The sequence below is a fragment of the Myotis myotis genome, unplaced genomic scaffold, assembly GCF_014108235.1.
Source record: "Myotis myotis isolate mMyoMyo1 unplaced genomic scaffold, mMyoMyo1.p scaffold_m19_p_2, whole genome shotgun sequence".
NCBI classification, from domain to species: Eukaryota; Metazoa; Chordata; class Mammalia; order Chiroptera; family Vespertilionidae; genus Myotis; species Myotis myotis.
Genome location: NW_023416324.1, coordinates 84,080,016 through 84,098,009, shown reverse-complemented (window position 1 = coordinate 84,098,009; position 17,994 = coordinate 84,080,016). Strand labels below are relative to the sequence as shown.

The 17,994-nt window shown below is 39.9% G+C and overlaps 1 protein-coding gene across 8 annotated transcripts in view; it reads left to right on the top strand.

The window, feature by feature from the left end:
* Positions 1 to 17,994, top strand: part of HIVEP1 (HIVEP zinc finger 1) — a 181,008-nt gene that overhangs the window by 5,212 nt on the left and 157,802 nt on the right. For all 8 annotated transcript variants that reach the window (XM_036347565.1, XM_036347562.1, XM_036347564.1 and 5 more), the window contains exon 2: positions 2,112 to 2,254. In XM_036347565.1, the coding sequence (XP_036203458.1) occupies positions 2,215 to 2,254 (40 nt within the window). In that variant the 5' untranslated portion in view covers positions 2,112 to 2,214. The remainder of the gene's footprint in view (positions 1 to 2,111; positions 2,255 to 17,994) is intronic.

The window sequence follows — 17,994 nt, the reverse complement described above, 5'->3', positions numbered from 1 at the left end:
AGGGACAGTGGGTAGGCAGGGAATGGGGTAGCAGAAAGCTGTTACTGATTGGGAATTTGCATATTTTACATTTTAAGCTCCAGATCTTATGGGAGTCACGTGACTGTTACAGTCCGAGTTCATGCTTTAAAAACTTCCAAATATGACCATTTAAAAGCTTCAAGTTTATTGTTATTTTTAAGAAGAGCTTTAAGTTTAACAAGGAACGTATTTAAGCATGGAATTTATTTGGCCCCAATGTCTCTAAATTTTCTATTGAATCAGAAGCCTCACGCATTGAATGGTGGATGTCATTAATGCAGGGAGTCGAGGAACCATATATTTGTAGATAATTTAGCAGAGTGTTAGATGAGGTACATACATAATATTGGACCATCATATTTTATATTCTCCCCCATGCATTTAAAAATACTGCACATATTTTTGGCAGTGCCCACATTTAGCCATATCAGCGATAAAAGTTAATTGTAGCCTTCCTTCTATTTGCTCCCTGTTACAACGAAACCATAAATTTCTTTAACCATATCCTGGGTATATATATTAGATAGTCTTTTCCACATAGGCTTTCTTAAGGAGGATTAATATTTGAGTATTTTGGGGGATTGTTTAGTTCTTGTAACCTTTGAGGTGGATACTGTTTCCTAGTTTTACAGCTGGGAAATCTGATCTTTGGAGAGGTTAAGTACCTTGAACAAGGCTACACAGTAAAGGGTAAAGCCTAGCTTTGAAGCTAGACTGGTTTGACACCAAAATATATAGTCATGAATTGTTTTACCCAGACTCTTTAATAAAACCCGACAGTCAGTATTATCTCCACTGAGGAAATAGGAACCGGGAGTAACCGAGTCACGTGGTGCCACTTTCCCTGGTGGCTGACCATGTACACATGGGTTAACCTCTCCACAGCTTAATTTTCTTTATCTGTAAAATGGCTAAGCGATAGCCACCTTACCAGTTATTAGAATTAAATTAGGTAATGTGTAGAAAATATATAGGCACACAGTAGGTGCTCAATAAGTATCCTCTTGTTTCTTCTACCGTACAGGATATAAAAAAAGTTTCAAACAAAACATTACTATTCTATTTTTGGTCTTTGCTTAATGATGAAAAATTTTGTGTTTAACATCATAATGTGTTTATGATAAATATGCTTCATTTATCAGCCATATTGTAGGAAGTTAAAACTGAAATTTTAGCTCAGTGATTCTTGAGGACCTCGTGGAAGAGGAAGCCAGGAATCTGATTTAGGGAGAAGATGATTAGGTTTTAGATTATTACTCTCTTGACATTATATTTCAGATCATTGTTTTTAAAATGTCTCAGTCAGGACAGAGTAGGTTATGCTGCAATAGCAAACAAATTCCCAAACCTCAGTGACTTAAAACAACAAAGGTCTCTCTCTTACGCTATAGGACCATGTTGGGTTAGTGGGAGTTCAGCTCTGTGGTGTCGGATGTACGGGCTGGAATCGTGGCTGTCCCATGGCAAAGGGAGAGGAGCTCTGGAGGTTCTTGCTTCTGTAACTAAAAGCTCCAGCCTGGAAGCAATGCATGTCTCTTCCACTCACAGGTCATTAGCCAGAGCTGGTCACACATTTTAGCTAAACACAGGGAGGCAGGAAGGACAGCCCTACCATGAGCCTAGAAGGGAGAACTGGAAAAATGGGAATCATCCACATACATTAACTGAAAATTAACTCAGTGAAACGAGAGGGTATGATTGGGTAGACAGGTACTGTATACAGCATACCTCTTTTATAGCTGATGCTATCCTTTAATTGTACCTGGTAATGTTACTTTAAAACACAATTCAATGAATTTTTCACTCTTTGATAATGGTACATTGTGGGGTTTTTTTCCTGTTTTCTTGATAAGAAAGCCCAGATTGGCAAAATGATGTGTCCTATGTTTAATTGAAAGTTAGTAAATAACCTTTTGCAGCAGTCTCCAGCTTGATTATCTTTTGTTGAGTTTAGTTAGGATAGTCTTGTATTAAGCCCTTACCTTTGAAGTGTCTTTTTCCTTTGATGGTAGTAAAATATGATTTTTTTTTCTTTTTCACAACGCGGAGTACTAACCACTATATGATCACGGCCTTTTTTTCTTTTTCAGCACATGGATTAATTGATGGACATTAAGTTTATGGAGCTACCTTTTTGTGACCTGCTCTTCCTACAATTTCTAAGAAGAAAAAAGGGCCCCTGAATCAAAGAAAATGCCTCGAACTAAGCAGATTCATCCCAGAAACCTAAGAGGTAAGCTTTTGCTTTAAAGAGAAGTCAGGTGGCTAGTAAATCTTGTAATAAAGTATTTGTTTGGCGACAGGAATGGCAGCTCATTAGATGTTGACCTTGCTTCATAGTGAGCTACAGGAGTGCTGGTTCCATTTTCTTGCTCACTTCCACTTGCCCTGCACAATTCTGGTCTCTTAGGAGCTGCTTAATAAATATTTGTTAAATGAATTAATTGAATTTAACAAAATTACAATGCCTTCCCAACTATTAGATGTTGGTATTAAAGTCTGAGATTTACTATCTCTTAACAGGAACCATATTTGGATTGAGGAATTTGAAATGAATGGTTGGGTATTCTTTGCCAGCTGGATCACGATGGATTTTTTTTTTACCACTACCCCAAACTTCTTTTGAGATTTATTTTTGTACTACTCTATACGGTAGAGTAACAAGAAGTGAAGACAGCTGTAGTTGACACTCAGACCATTATTTGCAGAGCTTGGAGTAAAACTGACCTATTTTTCTTGAGTCAAAAATATGTGTGTAATATACATTTTATACACACATGCAAAAGTGAGTGTTTCCCCTTACCTGTGAAGAGAAATTTTAATATTAGAAAACAGCTTATTTTTTAAAAAGTTTTGTGTTATTCAAATGTGTTTTATCAAGTGGGAATAGCACTTATCTTTTATATTTAACTTTAGTAAATAAGAGTGTAGCAGTGTCAAGCAATGAACTGTTAATGCAAATAATTTCAGACTGAGTTAAGTATCTTATAAAATATTTACTATTATAGAAAATAAATTCTCAAGCACATACAAGGTAAAAAATGATTTGAAATCAAACAGATGAATTTAAAATGATCCTTGGTGAATAAATTTGGCCAGTCACCCAGAAGGTGATAATTGAAAATGTGGTCAGTTTTGTGGCCTGCTTGAATCTGGAAACAGTGCTGTGTGCTGCCTAAGAGTACTAGAACTCTGCTGGCATAAGTGGCTGCCTCCGCCCAAGTTCAAATTGATGATTATAGTACCAGTGTTTAATGAGGTGAGGAGTTATACTGAGAACATAAAGTGTTGTGTGTCAAAGTCTGATTTTTCAGAGTCATATAGGAAATGTTGAAATTGGACCATATATTTGCCTTTTTCTCTCACTAGAATCTGAGCTACAGAAAGTAGGGACTTTCTCTCATTTATGACTGTAGGCGGGGCCTCCACACTCACAGGTGCCATCTGAAGTGGTCATGTGGAGGCTTGGGGCCAGCTTTTGTAATTCGTCTGCCCAGAGAGGGCTCCCTGTTCCAGTATGTGCGAAGGCACCCCGGGGTCAGCGGGTGCTCTGGCCAGCACAGTTCCTGGCAGCTAATAGGAACCCAGATATTTGTTGAAGGAATGAATACATGATTGATCTGGAAGTATTATTCATTAGGTCGTGAGTATTAAATGTCTTTTATATTTAAAATAAATACAGTTGACCTTTGAACAACCTGTATTTGAACAGTATGGCTCCACTTATTTACAGAGGATTTTTTTCAATAAATACAGTAAATTATTTTCTCTTCTTAAAATTTTAACATTTTCTTTCCTGAGCTTACTTTATTGTAAGAATATAGTACGTAGTACATATGCATACAAAATGTGGTAATTGGCTGTTTATGTTATCAGTTCTGCTTTAGTCAACAATGGTTAAGTTTTGGGGGAGTCAAAAGTTACTTGGATTTTTGACTGGGCGGGAGGAGGTGGGTCTGTGCCCCTAACTCCTGCTTTGTCCAAGGGCCAGCTGTACTTTATAATTTAGGTCACATGACTATCCTGAGAAGTGCGTATTTTTAGGCCACGGACTCCTTTCTGTTCTGTATCAAATAAGTGTACAACTCAACAGATATTTGTGGAACACTTTCATGTGCCACTGTTTTAGGTGATAGGGATAAAATGGTAACTCAGACTTGGGTCCCAAAAGGAGTATGGAATTGAGGGGTAGTGGGGAGACAGGTAACCATAGAACTGTGCTACCACAGTGAGTGAAGAACAGAGGGCTGTGGCACAGAGATACGGGATCATATTTTGCCCTGGTTGTGGGGGGCCAGTTTGGAATGGGGCAGGATGGTGAGTTAGGGAAGGAAAGGTATCATCTGAACTGGGTTCTTAAGGCTGAGAAATTATCCAAGACACTGACAAGGTAGGGTGAGTGCATTTCATGCTGGGGTGGAAGCATTATAATTTATTATGCTTCAGTGGTAGTTTTATGCTTCAAAACTGAGTCAAAATTTAGTATGTGTAGTTAAACATTTTAATAGTAAACTTGTAGTGTTTTCAAAGTTTTCTAAGAGAACTTGAAATAAATTGGATTCCGGCCCATTAGCAAGAGTTTAGAAAGTTGCTTGACTAAGGCAGTTATGAACTCTCAGTCCAATGTGTGTGTGTCTGGGGGGAGAGCGGGGGGAGGGGAGGAGAAGAGGAAGGGGGGAAAAACTCAGATAAGTGAAATCTTCTTTGGCAGAGAAAACTCCCACACAGAGTAAGAAAACAGAGTGGAAATGGAAAGGGGAAGAGAGACTTTCCAGAATGAAGACCTGGAAAGAGATCAGAGTAGATTAGCACAGGACATCCTACCAAAGCCATGTTGGTGAGACCTGCAGCCTCACCAGACCCAGGGAGGGTCACCTTGACTGGGGGTGGGGAGGACTTCTTGGAAGGGGAGGTAACTGAGCCAGGTGGTTAGCTCACTGGACAGAGAAGAATGACGGAAAGCTGTTTTGGTTGGAAAAATCTGGTAAACAAAGGCACAAAGTGCTAATGTGTAACACTTAAAAAAAATAATTTTCCGCTTTTCTTCTTAAAATGTGGTTGAGGACTCTCCCTAGGCACAGTTTGGTGGTTAAAGCAAGGGAAACATTAGCTACTAAAATGAATTTTTTAGCATTTATTTTGTATCTCACTGACAGTTGGAATATCCTGTTTGTTTTGTTTTACTGGTGACCCACTGCTTTGGCTTACAGAAGACCCAGCTCATCAAGTGAGCTATGAAATGGGGAGAAAGGAAACCAGAAGATAGAGGGAGTCCCTGCCAGCCACTTTGCTGTGATGAGTGCATTGCTCGTACTGCTTACGCTGACCCTAGGGGCTTTCAATAAACACATAGCCTCTTTTTTGGCTTCCTTGGAAAATAGTCTGTGAAGTATTTGTCTTGTGTTTGGTAATTAGGTCAGTAATAGAAGATTTATACTTTTAAAAATTTCTCAGATTATAATTTATTATGCTTCTTAATTCTTAAAATGTAATTTTTGTTTGATTCTTGGTTCTTCAGCTGGGCTTGGTATAACCTTTAGATATGCAAAACCATGGGTAAGCATAATGTAACTTTCTGGAATATGATTTTTAGGGAGAATATATACATGAGTGTATTCATGTGTTCAGGTAATATGCGAGTAAAAAGTACAATGTAGGGGTTTGTCCTGCAGGAGTATAAAGAAGTTGCATGGATTTAAAATTTGGCGTGCCCATGCTCTGCTCCCATAAGGAGATGGAGTTTATACTTCCCTGATAGAGCTTTTTATTGGAAAAGCATGAGAGGAACTGGATTGTTAAGGGGAGGATATGAATTTGAAGCAGAAGTGAGAACAGAGTTAGACTTGATGGGTGATCTGTTTAGTTTTTTCCATAGGAGTGTGGTTTGCTGAATTCTAGTCTTGTCACCCTTAGCCATATAAACTAGATGGAACCTTTGTCTTTAGTGTCTGCTCAACATGATGGAGGTGGGTAGAGTTTAACACTGACATGTCCTTTGTGAGGCTGAATAAGAATTTCAGAAGAGCATGAGACAAGCACGTGGTGTTCAGAATAAAGACTAGGAGGTCTCCAGGACACTGTGGCAAACTGCAGAGCTGCCCATGTGTAGCTGTGGCAGCGAGCAGCGCCATCCTCCCCAGCAATCATTCCTTGCTGATCACTAGTCCCCCACTGCCTTTAAGTCTTTGCTTGCACTCTTGGGAAACATAGGACGGAGGAGCCAGGGACTTGTAGGGGCTCCATGTCAGTCCCCTTTAGATAAAGGGCTTTTTTTGTGCTTGTGTCAGTCATCATTGTGAATATGTTTCAGAGCTTTTGGAAAAAAAAAATAGGTGTTACCTATTTTAGTTGAATTTGGGCCTAGGGTTTTAAAGACTCATCTGCTTTAAGATTGGAAATCAGTGTGGAAAACACTAAATATTAACCTTTTGAAAAACATATTTTGAGAATTTGGTGTTGTTTTTCATTTTTATTGGTTGAGTGCATTTAGCTCTGAACACTGCAAAAACTAAACTAAACTGAAAAAAAAAGCTTATTTTTTCTCACTGAGAGTCAGCTTTATTACAGTAGCACTTAGTGATCAGAACATAGCCAAGATCCACTTGTGGGGTCTCTGGATACCCAGTGCCTTATAAGATGAAGTCCAAAGTCCTTAGTTTGGCTGAGGCAGACTTTCCACAGTTTGACCTTCATGTTCTCCAGTCTTTCTGATGAAAAGTTGTTGCCACTTCAGGAGCTCTGCATGCAAATCCAGCATTGCTGTGCTTGCTCTTCGTTCTGGAAAGTCTCTCTTCCCCTTTCCATTTCCACTCTGTTTTCTTACTCTGTGTGGGAGTTTTCTCTGCCAAAGAAGATTTCACTTCTTTGAGCTTTTCTCCCTTTCCTATTTTCTTCTCCCCGTTTCGTCCCTCCACCAACATGCAGTGGGCCTCTGTTGCCTCTATAGGTGTCTTACTCTCCTTTTGATATTGCATCATAATTATTCTCCTACAGGTCTATCATTTTATCTGGATATAAGTTACATGTCTAAAGAGACTGTTTTCATCATCTACCTGTGCACAACAAAACAATATTTATGTTAGCTCTTTAGCAAACTATAGGGTTAAAGATGATCTCTCTTCATGAAATTTGTTTACATCTGGGACCTTGAGTGGCAAATGCTTCTTCCAGTAGTTGGTAGCCGGTGATTGAGAATCCTGTTACAATGCAAAAGTTTAGTTGCCTGAACAGATAAACTATGTATATAGTAAATCCTCACTCAACATCCTCAGTAGGTTCTGCAATTTTAAGCAAAACTGCCTATAATGAAACTGACTTTACCATAGGCTAAATGATATAAACAAGAGTTAAGTTCCTGTAGCATCTCATCAAAGTTGTAATAAGCCCTGGCCGGTGTGGCTCAGTTGGTTGGAGTGTCATCCCATGCACCAAATGGTCATGAGTTTGATTCCCAGGCAGGGCACATGCCCAGGTTGCAAGTTTATGGGAGGCAACAGATTCATGTTTCTCGAGCTCTCCCTCCCCCTCTCTCTAAACCAACAAAAAACATATCCTCCAGGGAGGGTAAAAAAAAAAAAAGTTGTAATGAAACAACTTTGAACAAAACGAGGTTATTTAAGGATATGCTGTAGTTATTATTAATTTTGTTTTCCATGAACTTTTGCTATTGGATTCCTAGAGCTTATCTCTTCAGTACTTTAATTAATATAATGGTAAAGTGTTTGGCTTCAGGTTATCAGGGACTAGCTGTGTGGCTTTAGGCAAGCTGGATTGTTGGTTTCCTTGTCTGTAAACTAAAGATAATGGGTGAAGATTAGATGACATGGCAAGTATAAGCACTTGGTACAAAGGCAAACACAGGTAAACACTCAATATAGAGAGTTGTCACTTTCTATAAAAACTGGTTTATGTCAAAGTCAAACTCTTGGGTTGCATATGCTTTGCAAACAGAGGACGAGAGGAATACCTGTATAAAACTTGTGTCTGCATTTTGATGCTGCCTAAAGTACTCAGCATTGATCACTGATATGTCTCTTTCTTACCCTGACTACTTGAGGATTGGGATTTGGAAAAGAGATGTGAGTGCAGAAAATAATTTGGAAAGCAAAATTCATACTCATTGTGCTGCCTTCTCAATTTGTCCACCTGAGTTCATTCAGATCTTGCCTCATTTTTTGACAACATTGAATGAGGTTAAACATAGTATTCTGTCTGCATCTAGTTCTCAGAAAAGTGATTGTGATTATTATTGAACTGTTATAAAAAATGTCCATGTCACAGTCATATGGGGTTGAAATGAAGTGCTCTAGTACAGGGGTCGCCAACCAGTAATCCGCGGACCACTGATGGTCCGTGAGGTCGGAAAGGTTGGCGACTGGTGCTCTAGACATCAGTGGTATTTAGGTTCTGAGATGGTACCTTCTCTTCATCCTCTGCTCACCTCCTGTGTGAAGACCAGAGAAACCCAACAGAGTGTAGCACTCACTAGTCAGGTTACTGTGAATATTTTCATTTGCTCTCAATGTGTGGGTCCAGTGATTGTTTTGTAAAACCATCTACACTGAATGAAATCTTCCGTTTTCTTGTTATGTAGGACTTTCTTCTTCAGTTTATGAGTAGAAGAGGATTAATTTCGGTGATTTTCAGGTAGAGTTTCAGCTGTTTGTGCATTACTTTTCACATTTGAATGTTAGGTCAGAACTCTCTTTTCTTTTTTTGATGCATCCTTTATTTTCTGAAGCACATATTTTTTTCCAAGAAAAAACGATTTTAAGTATAATAATGTTACATGCAATAAACATTAGGAGTCAGAACTCTTGTAGAGAAAAGAACCCCAGGGCTTATTTATAAAAAAGTTGTATACGACTATAGCTAGAACGGAAATAAGCAATAACTTTAAAAATGGCTTTGATGATGTAGGTGAAAAAGCGATTTGAAGTTATTAGGAGCTATCATGTAAGTAGCTGATATTACTCAGTTTGACTAGGATAAAGATAAGAGAAAAATGTAATATAGCAAGCCTCCCATTTTTTTTTTCCAGATAATTATTTTTCGGCTCATGTTGGGAGCTTATTTGATGCTCTTGGAATGCTTATTAACCAAGTGTTTTTTTTCCTTTTTAAAAACAAATATGAAATATAATTAGAGCAATGATTTTATTTTAGAACATCTTTGTACAAAATATGTTCTAAATTATAGGAGGTATAATTGTACCTCACCATAGAGTAGAAAAAAACATGATGCGCATAAAATCTTCTATCATACACATACATTTTTAAGCATTATATTTAGAATGTAATGTAATTTGAACAAGTCTGGGTTAAAGTTGATTGTGTTATGTGAAAAACATTTATGAATATATTAAGTGCCTTATAATACCATGAGCCATTATTCATATTCACTGTGGCACAGAAACTTTCTTTTCAATACTCCAGTCAGTCCTTCAGAAGGAAGGCCTTGACGGTTAGCTTTTGGTACAGCACTGCATTCATTCTGACTTCTTTTTAACTTTAAAGTGAAAAGTTTTCAGAAAGTTCTTAGAAATTTTTTGTGATGAATTTTGTTCTAGAAAATATTCTATGGCTATGCTGCCATACAAATATATTAAAAAATATATGGTGATAAAATAGTTGGTTCCAATGTAATTAGAATAGCAGTCGCTAAGTGTGAAACTGCTTTATTGATGCAAAGCTTGATTTTTGTGGTACTTAGGCGCTTATATACACATAATATTTCTGGATGCCTATATGATTAGAGTGTGAATTTACTTTAATATACTTGTTTTGCATTTTGAAATATGTTTATATGTGCTTAGCTTCCAACTCTTTCAGATTGGCCAGTGAGGAAAAAGATGAGATCATCATATAACTGCTTAATAGTTATAGTATCCAACTAGAAATAGATAAAACATAAAATTGGGGCAGTGTTTGATAGTTTAAATAAAAATGAACTGAACTGATGGGTAGTTAAATGATGCCAGTGTACCAGGGAGTTTTCTCTTATGTCGCTAGTGTCTTACATGCCTCTCCAAGAGAATGACTCAGGTTTTACATCCGGGAAGGACAACCTTGGAGGCCAGTTAGTTCATCTTCCTCACTTTACAGATGAGAAAGTTGGCTAGAGATGTTTAGGTGAATTGATTTTGAGCAGCTTATTTGTATCTTGTTTGAGATGGTATTGTGGAGTGGTCTTTAGAATTAAAAAAAAAATCATTTTGCTTTCCATAGTAATGGTTTATTGTAGGCTGGTGGCAAGAGGAAAGTTGTGTTATATTATTTTTATGGTGATGGGAAGAGCAAAGCTGTTCACAGGTGTGTGTACTAGGCAATATTCAAAGTGCTTTTTTCACATTTGCTCATTTAATCCCAAAAACCATGTGAGATAGAGACTATTATTGACTCAATTTTATAGACATGGGGATGAGGCAGGGGGAGGTTGCTACTTGTCCAGGTTCCCACAGCTAGGCATCTCTGGTGCCTTTGCTTTGAACTATCAAGAGTATACTTGTTAATGTTGCCAGTAGAAAGAGCTTTCTTGATTCATAAGAGCCTGGAAATGCTCTCCATCCCAGTTATGAATTAAAGCTTGTCAAACATAGCACCTATGTGCCGAGATTACTAAGGGAGTCCGAATTTGAAGGACTCTCCCACCCGCTCCCACCCCCGCTATGCCTTTAATTGTTGGAAATCCATTTCAGAGTTGTGTATGTATATATTACTCTAAGTTGCAGACAATCAAGGGAATTTCCAAGCTCTTCAAGAGAGAGAAAATAGTTGTTCCATCATGTTTGCTTACATGTTTGTTCTGTAATGTGTAGTTGAAAGTAGAGATGTCTTGTTTGAAGTGGAGAATGGCAGTATTAAATGTGAGCCTCAGCGTAATAGTTTAAACTTGGGACACAAAGACTTAGAAACTATTTCTGGGAAAACTAATATGAACACGTTAAAAATTCTAAATAAAATTATAGAAGAAAATATCTTACAATTTTCCTCATACAGTAAGTACAGAATATAGAAAAAGTGTACTATTTCAGTATATGTGGACTCTTCCAGATTTCAGATGTAGACAAAGGGCAAGTGAAGAACTACTTTTAAGGGATCAGGGTTAGATTTTATTAGTCTTCCATTTTAATTGTGCAAACAATGAACATGCTAATATACTATGCTTAAAAATAAAACCTCATACGTGCCTCCTAAGAGTTTTTAATATGTCTCTAAACACATGAAAAATATAAGGGCAATATGAAGCAACAAATGTATAATTTCATATTAATATGATAATGCAGTATGGGATCCTCAAAGGAATAATGAAGCAAAAAAATAAAAAAAACTGGGTGGGATAAAAGCATTCATGAAAATACTTGCAGGTATTAATGTTTTCTCAGTGAACACCTGCATAAGGCAGAGTTCTGAGATGGGTTTTTAAAGAAAGAAAGGATAGATTGGCAGAGAAAATAAGTTGTTTTGAGACTTTGGCAGAAGAAAGAATGGAGGGAAATCACAGAGAAGTGGCTGTTGGTCTAGTTTGCTTGATTAGAGCGGATTTCTCAATGACCTTGGAACTTGAAGGAAGAGGAAAGGAAACCGTATGTTTGATATGTGTAAGTTTTATTTGTGACATTTATGAAATTACCAAGTTGAATTCTTTTATATTAAGTTGAGTATTTACAGAAGATATGTCAGAGACCAGGAACTGTCTTATACTTTCAAATTGAAAAACAGCCTCCCCACGGAGGATTTTTAGAGCAGTGAAACTACTCTGTATGATGCTATTATGGGGGATATATGTCATTATACATTTGTCCAAGCCCATAGAATGTACAGCACCAACAGTGAACATTGATGTAAATATAGACTCTGGATGATAATGACATTTTGATGTATGATCATCAGTTGTAACAAATATATCACTCTGGTGGGAGATGCTGACAGTGGGGGAGGCCATGCATGTGTGGGGGAAGGAGTATACAAGAAATTTCTATACATTCCTCTCAATTGTTCTGTGAACCTAAAACCACCCTGCAAAATAAAGTATATTTTAAAAAAACAAAACAGTAACACCCCCATGTTGAGTGAGTATGTTTTGTTGATATTCAGGAAATAGGAGGGTAGGTTGAAAGAATGAGGCAGTCTCTCAGTCTTTTTTTATTTCAGAAAATCGTCTTCCTACATAAGAAAAAAGCAGCAAAAGAGTACTATATGACCTGGAGCAAATGACTTGAATTTATTTTCTTATTGGGAACAAGGCATGGGAAGGAGCAGGGATTGGAAGCCGGCTTATATTGATCTGTAATTTTCTTTTTAGCTTTAAACAGCTATTATTCTAGGACAAGGTCAGCGAACTACAGTATACTTGTTGAATCTGGTCTTCCACCTGTTTTTATAAAAACAGTTTTATTGGAATGCAGCCCGACCCATTCATTTACATGTTGTCTAGGACTGCTATAGAGGCAGAGTTCATTGGTTGCAAGTGGCTGGGCAAAGCTTAGAATATTTACTTCCCTAACATTTTGCAGAAAGAGTTTACTGACGACTTCTAGGAAATTGAGGAGAATTGGATTACTTATTTAAAAACCCTTTTATGTTTGGGAATAAGTAAGAATGCTTCATCTTTCTGTAGAGGACACTGTAGGAATGAAATCTAGGGGAACCTAGGACTACTGCTCTAGTATGTGAGCCTCTGCTGCCTGCCAAGCACGACAAAGGAATCCAATTTGTTTGGGAAGAAGTCCCTTTGCTTGTAGTTCTAAGGTGAAGGGAGAACCTTAGAGGTTGAGTTGGTCTCACCAGAAAGATTCACTTGTTCTTGATGTTCTAATGCCAAGATTGTGGGTCCCCACCAAAAGGCCTAGGTTGTTGGGGAGCTTGCCTGTTACATCAGATGGAGTGCTGACCTTTTTATAATTGTACTAGCCCGGTGCACAAAAATTTGTGCACTCGGGGGAAAGGGGGGGTCCCTCAGCCCGGCCTGTGCCCTCTCGCAGTCTGGGACCTCTCGGGAGATAACGACCTGCTGGCTTAGGCCTGCTCCCTGGTGGCAGAGGGCAGGCCCAATCCCTAGGTGCAACCCCTGGTCGGGCTCAGAGCAGGGCTGATTGGGGAGTTGGGGCACCGCCCCCTGTCACACTCAAGGCAGGGTCGATGGGGAGGTTGCAGCGCCACCCCCTGTCACGCACAGAGCAGGGCCAATCCGGGGCTTGGGGCGCCACCCCCTGTCACGCACAGAGCAGGGTCGATCAGGGGGTTGGGGAGCTCCCCCCTGTCACGCACAGAGCAGGGCTGATAGGGGAGTTGGGGCACCGCCCCCTGTCACACACAGAGCAGGGCGGATCAGGGGGTTGGGGTGCTGCATCCTGTCACACTCAGGGCAGGGCCGATGGGGAGGTTATGGCTCTACCCCGTCACAGAGCAGGGCCCGTGGGGGGCGGTTGAGGCGTCGCCCTCTATCACCCACAGAGCAGGGCCAATCATGGGGTTGGGGCGCCACCACTGTCACACTCAGGGCAGGGCCAATGGGGAGGTTATGGCTCTATCCCATCACACACAGAGCAGGGCCCGTGGGGGGGGCCGGGTTGGGGCACCGCACCCTGTCACACACAGAGGAGGGCCGATCAGGGGGTTGGGGCGCCCCACCCTGTCACACACAAAGCTGCAGGGTGATCAGGGGATTGGGGAGCTCCCCCCTATCAGGCACAGAGCAGGGATGATCAGGGGGTTGGGGCGCCTTCCCCTGTCACGAACAGAGCAGGGCCGATAGGGAGGTTGTGGCCCCACCCCCTGTCACACACAGAGCCGCAGAGCGATCAGGGGGTTTGGGCGCTGCCCCCTGTCATGCTGATCCCGGTGCCGGGAGGCCTCGCGGCTCCGCTGATCCCGGTGCTGGGAGGCATATTACCCTTTTCCTATATAGGATAGAGGCCTGGTGCACGTGTGGGGGCCGGCTGGTTTGCCCTGAAGGGTGTCCTGGATCAGGGTGGGGGTCCCCACTGGGGTGCCTGGGCAGCCTCGGTGAGGGGATGATGGCTGTTTGCAGCTGGTCACACACCCTTCAGGGTGGGGGTCCCCACTGGGGTGCCTGGCCAGCATGGGTGAGGGGATGAGGGCTGTTTTCAGGCTGGCGGGTGACGGAAGCTCCCAACCGCTCCTTTTTTTCTTTTTTTTTTTATTCTGGGCCAGCTTTAGCTCTGGCTCCAGCTCTGAGGCCTCTGCTGCTGAAAGCAGGTATCTGGTTTGTTTGGGTCCTATAATCGAAACACTGTATCAACTCCAGCTCTGAGATCCCGGCTCTGCTCTCTGAAAGCAGGTTTCTGGGGTTTTGTTAAGCTTCTGTATTTGTTACAATTTTTCAAACTGCAGGCTCAGAGGCCGACAAGGCAGGTGGGGAACGTTGGTTTCCTCCGTCACTGAAGCAAGCAAGCCTCATGTTAGTTTCAAGCTGCCTGGCTGCTGGCCGCCATCTTGGCTGGCAATTAATTTGCATATCGCCCTGATTAGCCAATGGGAAGGGTAGCGGTTGTATGCTAATTACCATGTTTCTCTTTTATTAGGTAGGATTGTCTCCCTTTGCCACCCCTAGATTTAAATCACAATGACAGAAAAATATTGAAAGCAGTGGTTTACAGTGCTGTACACCAAACAGCTTGTGAAGGATTTTTCTTCAGGAAAATGGAGCCATCTTTGAGGGCAGTGCCTTCAAAAACATGCTCCCTCAGAGGCAGCCCTGTCGTTGGGAGTGGTAAGTGTTGTTCTGAGAGCAGGACCATGACCAGGGGTAGGCCGTCTGAGTGACAACTGCTGTTAACTCATCAGGTATTATAGTTTGAACTTGGGTTTTTGGGAATGTGATTACGTTTCTGTTATGTCTGAATTCTCTATTTCCTACAATACTCTCTTTAATCTCCAAGTAATTTTTTATTGCTTGTGGTTTGGGTTGTGTGATGAGAGTAAGTAGAAAAAACGATATTTTAATGTTCTGGTTTTATTTTACTTTATTTTTAAGTTTATGTTAAGGATAGGCTTGATTGAGTTCATGGTAACTAAGTATTTTGAGAAATACTTTTAAAAGCAATGTTAATTCTGTACAGATACATTGGAACATTAGTCTCTGTAGTTTGATACATGCCATTGTTAGCATGGCTCAGAAGTGCTATCAGACTCAGTAACTGTTAACATGTTTCCTTTCTCCGGGAAAGGAGAGCCCATTGTGGTTATGAAGCGAGGTGAAAACAAAGGGCTACTCTGGCCACATCTGTTCAGTTAGCATATATAAGAAGATGTGTGACTGCATGGCAGAGGGGTTAAATGCATTATTTGGCCTTCTGTACGTTGATATTTAAGTTGATGCAATATGTTTTGATGGAATTAATGTCATGTAAGTGATGTGTTAACAATGTGGATAGCATTCACATGAGCATCTTGGATGAGCTAGAGTTTGCATTTGGTGATATGTTCTTCCAAGAAGGAGTGGAATGCCTTTTTCAGTCTTCAGACAGTAGTTATTGCTTGAGTCAAACCATTGCACAGTATTTTTTTCTCTTATAGCTTTGTTAAGATAAAGTTTACATGCAATAAAATTTAACCCATTATAAGTGTACAGTTCAGTGATATTTAGTAAGGTTATAGCATTATGTAGGCTTTAACACAATCCGGTTTTAGAATATTCCCATCATCCCCAAAGTTTCCCTGAGCTTGTTAGTAGTTAATCCTCACTGTCATCGCTGGCCCTGGGCAACTGCTGATTTGCTTTCTGGCTTTTTATTTTTAACTAGAGGCCCTGTGCATGAAATTCGTTCACAGGGGAGGGTGATGTCCCTCAGCCCGCACTGCAACCTCTCGTAATCCGGGACCCCTCAGGTAGGGTCTCTAGGCCTGACCGACGATCAGAGCCTATTGGGACTTTCCTTCCCCCGGCTGCTGGCAGCTGGCCCTGCCTCCGCCGCTGCCACTGCTTGCCATCTGTGCGGCGCTGCCACTCCCTCCCCTGCCACTGGTTGCCTCTCTCTTGTGGCAACAGTTGTGGGGTGCAATCGCTTGGCTGACCTGGGCCTCCCTCTGTGGGGCGAGTATGGGGCAATGGCAGGGCCCCCCTGACCAATCGCATGGCACCGGCCTTGGCTGGCCTGGCGCCAGTGTGCGTCATAGTGTGGTCATCCGGAAGGTCACCTGGACGGTCGTTCTGCTGTTCAGTCATTTGGTCTATTTGCATATTAGGCTTTTATCATTATAGATAGATTTTTTTAATGAATTATAATCCATTACTGTCATTCTTTTCTTTTTTTAATAATTCTTTATTAAACATCTGAATGGTTTTGAGTTTGGGCTATTATGAATAATGTAAACAATCATGTCCAAGGCTGCAGTTAGCTGGGATATTCTATAAATGTCACTTAGGTCAAGTTGGTTGTTCACATCTGTTTTACCTAATATAATTATGAGATTCTAGCTCTCTTAGGGTTGCTGTTTGCATGGCATATCTTTCCTTACCCTTTTACTTTGAAGCTATGGTTTGCCTCCTATGCACAGCATGCTGTTGGAATAGGTCTTTTATCCAGTCTGACAATTTGTCTTTTCAGTGGGGTGTTTATTCCTTTCATACTAATGTAATTATTGTTGTTGGATTTGTGTCTGCCATTTTGTTACTTTCTTTTACTTTTTATTTTATATTTTAATTTTTTTAAAATTAAATTTATTAGGGTAACATTGGTTAATAAGATCATTCAGGTTTCAAGTGATATGTTTATTGCATTGTGTGTCCATTACCCAAAGTCAAATTTTTCGTCACCATATCTTTGGCCCCCTTTACCCTTTACTTCTCACCCCCTTTCCTCTGGTAACTACTGTACTGTTATCTGTTTCTTGAGTTTCAGTTATATTCCACATATGAATGAAATGATATGCTTCTTAGTTTTTTCTGACTGACTTCTTTTGCTTAGTATAATATTCTCAAGGCCCACCCATGTTGTCCCAAATTGCAGTATTTCATCGTTTCTTATTATGGCTGAGTAGCATTCCATAGTATGTATGAACTACATACATCTTTATCCAAATTATCTATCGAAGGACACTTTGGTTGTCTCCATGTCTTGGCCACCTTGAATAATGCTGTAGTGAACATAGGGGTGTACATATATCATTATGAATACATTTTTTTTGATTTTTGGGGGGAACTGCTGGTTCATATGGTAACTCTATTCTTAATTTTTTGAGCAACCTCCATACTGTTTTCCATAATGGCTGTATCAGTTTACATTCCCACCCACCCTTTCTTTACAACCTCTCCACTACTTGTTAATACTTGTCTTGCTGATAATAGCCATTCTAACAGGTGTGAGATAGTGTTTCATTATAGTTTTGATTTGCATTTCCCTTATAGCTAGTGAAGTTGAACATCTTTTCATAAATCTGTTGGCCATTTGTATGACCTCTTGGGAGAAGTTTCAGTTCAGTTCCTCTGCCCATTTTTAATTAGATTGTTTGTTTGGTGTTGAGTTGTATGAGTTCTTTAGAAATTAACCCTTTGTTAGAGCTGTCGTTTGCAAATATCTTCTCCCATTTTGTTGGTTGCCTTTTTGCTGTCGTTTGTTTTTGCTGTGAAGAAGCTTTTGCGTTTAATATAGTCCCATTCATTTATTTTTGCCTTTACTTTCCTTGTCTTTGGGGTCAAATTCATAATATATTCTCTACTATTTCTTTTTTATTTGCTTTATACTTTTGTTCATCTGTATGCCATTTCTTTCGTGTTCATTTTTTTTTTTATTTTAGTTTTGATTTCTGTGTTGCTTTTATTGTTTTTACTATACGTTTGAGTAATTTTCTTAGTGATTGTTCTACAAAGTGTAATATGTACCTTAGTTTATTATTGTCTACTAGCTGAATAATACTAGCAAAATTCTGGTAAAATATACAAACTTTATTCCAGTTTGTCTCTTTTTCTTTTTCAAGATATTTTTATTGATTTCAGAGAGGAAGGGAAAGG